At 39.2% G+C, this 8354-nt stretch overlaps 1 protein-coding gene across 5 annotated transcripts in view; it reads right to left on the reverse strand.

The window, feature by feature from the left end:
* Nucleotides 1-5616: 5616 nt before the first annotated feature.
* KRCC1 (lysine rich coiled-coil 1) overlaps nucleotides 5617-8354 on the reverse strand; it is a 25256-nt gene continuing 22518 nt past the window's right edge. For all 5 annotated transcript variants that reach the window (XM_017536659.2, XM_037741376.1, XM_017536656.2 and 2 more), the window contains one exon: nucleotides 5617-6994. In XM_017536659.2, the coding sequence (XP_017392148.1) occupies nucleotides 6196-6972 (777 nt within the window). In that variant the 5' untranslated portion in view covers nucleotides 6973-6994 and the 3' untranslated portion in view covers nucleotides 5617-6195. The remainder of the gene's footprint in view (nucleotides 6995-8354) is intronic.

Raw genomic sequence — 8354 nt, forward strand, 5'->3', positions numbered from 1 at the left:
TCCCCATCCCCGCTCCTCACCCCCACTCCCAAGGTGGCTTTTCGGGTATAAAAAGTCTTGGCACCCTCCTTTTGACACCACAGGTTGGAGAGACGTGAGTCCTCTGTGGTCGCCGGCATAATAAATGACCCTGCAATCTGGCATACTTTTGTCTTGGTGCTTTCTCCGCTCGGTGCAGTACAACACTAAAATAGAGGTTTTTTTTTTTTTTTTTTAAATTACTGTACATGTTGAGTATTCATGCTATGCCAAGCACTTCCCATATATTTTCTCATTTAATCCTCAAAATAGCAAGGGTGACTGCCTTATCTCCATCCTATAGGTGAGAAAGCTGAGGCTTAGAGAAATTAAGAAACTCACATGAGGTCATGTGGTATGTAAGTTAATTTTTGCTGCATCATAAGCCACCCAACTATTTATGATTTCAGACAGCTAACACTTGTTTCTCAACAATTGTGTGGGGGCTGGATGGCCAAGGGGCCTCATATCTGAGGGTCAGGAGGAGCTCATCATCAGCTGGGTGATGGGGATGTGACCACAAGTCTCATTATCCAGCAGAGCTTGAACACAGGGGTTGAGTTCCAAAATCAGCATAAGGGCAGCAACACAAGAACCTTCCGGGGCAGGGCGTGGTGGCTCATGCCTGTAATCCCAGCGCTTTGAGAGGCTGAGGAGGGTGGATCACTTGAGGTCAGGAATTCAAGACCAGCCTGACCAACATGGTGAATTCCCCATCTCCAAAAATAAATAAATAAATAAATAAAATAAGAATCTTCCATGTCTCACTTATGTCATATTTGCTATTCTCCCATTGGCCAAAGCAGGTCACAAGGACATGGCCAGCCAGTAGGAAGGGGACAACCAAAGGGTGGATACAGGGAGTGAGAATTGCTGCCATTTTCTCCAACAAAGAATCTACCATCCATAACTTGTAAGTGTACAAATCAAAACCAAGTTTGTCTCACCTGAAGGTTCAAAACTGTCTTGGAGCTACTGTCCGGGGCCTAGGAATCCGGAACATTCCACACATTGCCTAAGTCAACAACCTGTTGCGTACACACACTTGCAACTCTTTTGCAAATGTATATGGATCTGATTGTCATTGATAAAATGCAAATTAATTTAGAACTATTAATTCATAGAATAATTTTGTTGTGTTTTCTAATCAACAGATATTTATGTAATTTCGAAGCAGCTCTTCACAAAATATTTATTAGTTACAAAAGGAAGTCACTTCACAGTGGAAAAATCTGGCAGGTACCACTTTAATCAAGTAACAAAAATGAACATCATCAGTAATAGGACAAATTGCAATCGTGTGTCTCCTGATAGTCCAGCAAGAAGAACACAGCATCACTTCTGTGATGTTTCTGCCAATAATACATAATTGGAATCTCATCCTAAAGCAACAAATTCAAATTAAGAAAAATTCTACAAAATAATTGGCCTATAATAGAAATGTAAAGGTCATGAAAGTCAGGAAAAGACTGAAGAATTTGTTCCAGACTTAAGATGAAGGAGACATGAGAAATAAATGCAGTGGTGATTCTGAACTGGATCCTGACTTGGCAAAACTTGAATAGGTCTGTTGGATGGATGGTAGACATCTATTAATGTTGATGTCCTGATTTTGCTAGCTATATTAAAATTTTATAGGAGATAGTCCTTGTTTATAGAAGACATGTAGTATTTAGGGGTTATAAGGAGTCAGGTCAGGAACTTTCAAATTGTTCAGCGAAACAAAAGTTCTTTGTACTTTAATTCCAAGACTTCTATAAATTTGAGATTTTAAAAATACTTAAATAAAAACTCCTTTAAAGTCTCTCAACATGCTGACCTAGTAATAGATTTTTAAATTTGTTTTTATTTTTATCAAGGTTTCATGTGCCCATAGTTGAAGTGTTGAATCATTTTTATTTATTTGTTAAAACATTTTTTAATGCCACTCCATTCAGAGGTAATGAAGTCTATCACTCAGGCTGGAGTGTAATGGTGCAATCTTGGCTCGTTGCAACCTCTGCCTCCCAGTTTCAAGCAATTCTCCTGCCTCAGCCTCCCAAGTAGCTGGGATTATAAGCAACTGCCACCATGCCCAGCTAATTTTTGTGTATATATACATATATATATATATATATATATATATATATATATATATTTTTTTTTTTTTTTTAAGACAGGGTTTCACTGTGTTGGTCAGGCTGATCTTGAACTCCCGACCTCAGGTGATCCACCCACCTTGGCCTCCAAAGTGCTTGGATTACAGGCGTGAGCCACCACGCCCGGCCTAATTTTTGAATTTTTAGTAGAGACGGGGTTTTACCATGTTGCTCAGGCTGGTCTTGAACTCCTGATTTAGGTGATCCACCCACCTCGGCCTCCCAAAGTGCTAGAATTATAGGCATGAGCCACTGTGCCTGGCCTGAAGTGTTAAGTTTTATGTCTTTTTTCTTTTTAAGAAAAGTAGTTCCCTTATCTCCACTTTCCCCCGTTTCCTGTACCTCAGAGACAACTGCTTTCAGCTGATTATTTTGACAGGTATGACCTTCTTTCCACATATTGCTTATATCTTTTTTTTTTTTTGAGACAGGGTCTTGCTCTGTTCCCCAGGTTGGAGTGCAGTGGTGCTATTGTAGCTCACCACAACCTTGAACTCCTGGGCTCAAAATGATCTTCTAGCTTCAGTCTCCTGAGTAGCTGGGACTACAGGCACATGCCACCATGCCTGGCTAATTTATTTTTGCAGAGACAAGGTCTCGCTATGTTGCCTGGGCTGGTCTCTAACTCCTAGGCTCAAGTGATCCTCCCGCCTGGCCTCCCAGTGTTGGGATTACAGTTGTTACATCAAGTTTAGCCTAAAGCTGCCTCCTTACATATTTAAGCTTGACCTAAATGTTTCTCTGTATATCGTGACAAATGGAGGTGTAAACCGACTACACTTGTGCCAATCACTGAGTTTTGGCCAAATGTAGCCAGCTGTTCAAACCATGTTCAGATAAGGCAAATGCCAAGCTGCAGCAATCCAGCTGTTTCTGTAACTCACTTCCATTTTCTATAAACCTTCCACCATATGATTGCACTAGAGTGTCCAAGCCTACTCTGGCTGGGAAGGCTGCCCGATTCTCGAACTGTTTATTGCTCAATTAAACTCCTTTAAATTTAATTTGGCTGAAGTTTTTCTTTTATCACAGATGTGAACCATCGTACCAGGCGGTCCTAAATTTTTAAAAACTATTAAGTCATAGTTACTTCCTCAAGACTGTCATAATCACATACTTATAGTGTGCCCTTGCTCAATTTTTACTGTTTTAATTTAAAAATTTGAAAAAGGATCTACATGCTCTACTCAGTGTAGTTAAGTGGTGGGCTGCTAACTACTGAACCATGGCATCTATTTTGTTTTTGTTTTTTTGAGATGGAGTCTCGCTTTGTTGCCCACGCTGGAGTGCAGTGGCACGATCTCGGCTTACTGCAACCTCCCCCTCCCAGGTTCAAGAGATTCTCCTGCCTCAGCCTCCAGAGTAGCTGGGATTACAGGTGCATGCCACTGTGCCTGGCTAATTTTTTTGTAGTTTTTAGTAGAAACAGGGTTTCACCATCTAGGCTAGTCTTGGCTAGCTATCTTGGCCAGTTTCACCAGCGTGGCTGGTCTTGAACTCCTGACCTCGTGATCCACTAGCTTGGCCTCCCAAAGTGCTGGGATTACAGGCGTGAGCAACTGCTCCCGTCCTGTGTGCTTGGCAACCGGCTCACGTGAAATGATTATGGAAACCCGAAACGACCCACAATCTGCCATCTGCAAACTGGAGAACTAGGAAAGCCCGTGGTGTAATTCAGTCAGAGTGTGAAACTTGGGGGTTAGGGTGGCGCTGATGGTGTATACTCTGAGTGTGAAGGCCTGAGAACCAGGAGCACCAATGTCCAAGGAAAGGAGAAAGGAGAAGATGGATGTCTCAGAAAAAAAAAGAGTAGGCAAATTTGCCCGTCTTCCTCCTTTTCGTTGTTTGGGGCCTCAACAAATTGGATGATGCTCACATTGGCAAGGCCATCTGCTTTACTAATTCACCAATTCAGATGTTAATCATCTCTTCTGGAAACACTTTCACAGACACACCCAGAAACAATGTTTTACCAGCTACTCAAGACATCCCTTAGCCCAGTAAAGGTGACACACACATTTAAAAATCACAGACTGTTAAAAAAAAAAAAATCACAGATGAGGAAGAGTCAGAGTATATATGATACTAAAGGCTTAAATAATAATGATTTTATCCAGTATTTATCTTTTCAGGCTAAAAATTATAATTTAGAATAAAAATGGGAAGGGCAGATAACTTTTGTTTGTGAATTTCCATCGCCCTAACATGGTAAAAATAATTTTAGCAAAACAATTTTAATGTTAATATTATAATAGACATGTAAACACAACATTGTAGAATACAAAGATAATTTTTTCTGTTTTCTTTTTTTAAGTGGGTGTTGAGAATTTTCATTTCACAGAGTTTTCTTGTCATCCAAGGCATTTTTAGAGGCCAGTCTTTCTAGTCATATTTGATAATGAGGACGATGAAGTAACTGACTTCCCCAAAGTCACATAACTTCATGGAATAGCTGAGACTAAACTTCTGGGATTCAGATTTCCAGGCCATCAGTCTTTCGACCACAAAATAGTGATGCTAAAATACCTGAGATGCATATCATAAAAAAGGGCATTATTAGAATGAAAACACTGACTAGGACAGAATAATTTAATGACATTTTATATCTTATAAACTCCTCTCTCTTCTAACTGAGAAAATTGTGGGCATGCCAGAAGCATGTGAACCAGAGCAACTCCATCTTGAATAGGAACTGGGTAAAAGGCTGAAACCTACTGGGCTGCATTCCCAGATCATTAAGGCACCGTAGGCCACAGGATGAGATAGGAGGTCAGCACAAAATACAGATCATAAAAACCTTCCTGATAAAACAGGCTGCAGTAAAGAAGCCGGCCAAAACCCACCAAAACCAAGATGGCCAGGTGTGTGACCACTTGTCGTCCTCACTGTTACACTCCCACCAGCGTCCTGACAGTTTACAAATGCCATGACAACCTCAGGAAGTTACCCTATGTGGCCTAAATGGGGGATACATGAATAAGCCGCCCTTTGTTTAGCATATCATCAAAAAATAGTCATAATAATGGAGAATCAGCAGCCCTCAGGGCTGCTCTATGGAGTGGCCATTCTTTCATTCGTTTACTTTCCTAATAAACTTGCTTTCACTTTATTCTGTCGACTTGCCTTGAATTCTTTCTTGTGTGAGATCCAAGACCCCTCTCTTGGGGTCTGGATTCGGACACCTTTCCTGTAACATCATTCTGACGACCACTGAAGGGAATATAGTGAGGAAATCCCCAATCCAAAGGCTAACTTGGGGTAAGTGGTGGGGTCCTGTAGCAGTCAGTCATAGATTTCTACCTTAAAAACCAGGTTCAAATATGAATAAGCAAGGTATAACAGATAAGGAATTTTAACAACTTAGATCTCGCCTCTTAAGTATGAACTGCCAAGTTATTCTCTTCTCCTCCCAAGAGAAAAATCATTGTTAAATAGGAAAAGATTGACACAGAACAACATGTAGAAATTATAATACTTTATTATAAATATTTCCAGAATATAAACTGATTTTGTATCAATATTCTTTGAAACTTTAGAAACTCTATGTTACCTAAGCTTATTATAATAATGTATTTCATTTTCCACTTTCCAGCTTAGAAAATACACTGCAAGTTAGATCTAAGAAAGGAGAAAAAAATTGCCACCATAGAGAAAAACCAATAAACATAAAATACCCAACTCAAAACTATAACAAACTCAATCTAGAAATAGATTCAGCAAAGTCCATTAATCCTCTTAAAATAAATAACTTCCCAAGAGAAAATAATTCCACCATCAAAGCAATCTGATTAATAAAAGCAGAGCTACTTTCATTAAAAGAAATTATATGTGAGAAAAACGTAATAACGCTTTTAGAAAATGAGGAAAAGTAATTTCTGTGTTGGAGAGCAAGCATGCTAAACACTTTCTGTTCACTTGGCCTTTGTTAGAAATTAAAGATCCTATTCATATAAGACAAGTGATATGAACATGGCCATCATAAAACCACGCTCTCAACTATTTTTTCAATTTAACTTTGGGAGAACCAACTTTGAAAGCTTCAAAATCCAAGAATAGACTGGTCCCAAAGCATTTCCTCTTCTGTCCTTTCTTGGCCTTGTGCCTTTTTCTTTTTTGTGTGCTTATGTTCCTCTTTCTTAGAGACTACATCTTGGCTTTTTTTCTCCTTCCGATTCTTAAGCTTTTCTGTACTGACATGTACGGTTTCTGTTTCCACCTCTGTTTTCTTTCTTTGGATGCTCTTGTGTTTGTCTAAATCAATTTCCTCACAACTTTTTTTTCTCTTATGCTTGGCCCGCTCCTCTGATTTTTCTCTGCCTTCCTCTGGGTGCCTTTTCCTCTTCTGATGTATCTGTTTGTGACTGGCTTGATGGGTACTGGTACTGTTATCTGAGGAGAAGTGCTTATAAACTCTAGATTCTACACCATGTGAGCCACAAATATATTCTTGCTGATTAAAATTTAAGGGTACTGGTTTTTCTGAGAAACAGTTCCTAGTGAACTGACAGTAGCTCAGAGAGTCTTGTCTCAATCTGGTGTCATGGGCTGGTAACCACTGAGGCAACTGATTTTCCACTGTTTGTGAAATACTGCATGATCTTGGGTAGGTCTGGACAGTTTCAGACGGGAGTCTTTGATTAAACATTCTATATGTGCATCTGGAATCAACCACTCCTTTGTACCTACAGGTTTCCAAATAGTCTTCTCTCATCTTTCTGAAATAAGTTTTTGGCTCTAAGCCTCTGGCTTTCTGTACTTTAATATAATCTTCAAGTTCATCTTGAAAAGAGTCATATGTCTTCTTTGAATGCTTCATTAGGTTGACAAAATAGGATGTTCTGCAAAGAAAGGAAAAAATTCTTACCAGATTATCTTGTCCTGAGTATTTACTTTGCTCTTTTTTTTTAACTTTTTTGTCTGAGATCGAGTCTTGCTCTTTTGCCCAGGCTGGAGTGCAGTGGGAGCACACTTGGGTTACTGCAACCTCCACCTCCTAGGTTTAAGCATTCTCCTGCCTTAGGCTCCCAAGTAGCTGGGATCACAGGTGCGTGCCACCACATTGAGTTTTTTTTATTTTTAGTAGAGACAGGGTTTCACTATGTTGGCCAAGCTGCTCGCAAACTCCTGATCTCAAGTGATCCACCTGCCTCAACCTCCCAAAGTGCTGGGATTATAGACATGAGCCACTGCACCAGACCTCCTTTGCTCTTGAAAAGCTTTGAAAAACAAAGCAGCTCAAACAAATTACAACCTAGCTCAGCATAAAAGTTGAACATTTTGACATTATATGCCAAAAGGTAGCATCAAGATGGTCAGATACCTCCCAGGTCATATACCAGTAACTTTACCCTTCTTAGAAGTGGGAGGAACAGGGCAGAAAGGAACTGATACACATGTTGCTGTCGTCATAGGGCTAAAATGTGAGACAAGCAGGGATGTATGGATGGGAACCACATATCCATGGTGGGTGGCTTGATATGAATGTAAAAATAATTTCTCAAGTTCTCATGAATTGGTTTCCTGTACATTAGTTTCTAAGAGAAGTAAAAACCACAGATATAGAATTTGATTTTGAAAATCTTCAGTTTACTCAAGGTAAAATACACGTACTCACCTGATGAGGGTACTGTAAGACTTAACAATAAAAGGATGTTTATAGAACGGTTTGGGAAATGAGAAATTCAGTTATAAGATAAAAACTACTTTTAGGTATCAGGTATGAGGAAAGATGAAGAAACCGAGTTCTGTATCTTCTGTGTAGGGCTTGGATTTCATTCCACTACTTCTGATTGGTGAAAAAGCATTCTAGAATGCTTTCTGGTTTGTTCTCTCTTAAAGTACTGAGGAATAAGGGAAGAAACGGGTAAAAATTGAAAGGGGATAGGACTGATGTTGAGAAAAATTTCAGAAGAAATTTACAGTAGATATATCGTTTTTGTTTGCTTGTTTGATTTTTTTTGGGAGGGGTGGACAGCAGGACTGTTCCTGATTCTCTTCTTTTCCTCACCTCAAATCCTGAATAAATACAAATATAGCAGAAAATGTACTTACTATGAGATTACAATGACATATACATGTGTGTGTATATATATATACACACATATACATACATATATATTTTACATACATACATACACACACACACACACACACATATATATATATATATATATATATATACATACATACATTTTTTTT

This window comes from Cebus imitator, unplaced genomic scaffold (genome assembly GCF_001604975.1).
Source record: "Cebus imitator isolate Cc_AM_T3 unplaced genomic scaffold, Cebus_imitator-1.0 Scaffold99, whole genome shotgun sequence".
NCBI classification, from domain to species: Eukaryota; Metazoa; Chordata; class Mammalia; order Primates; family Cebidae; genus Cebus; species Cebus imitator.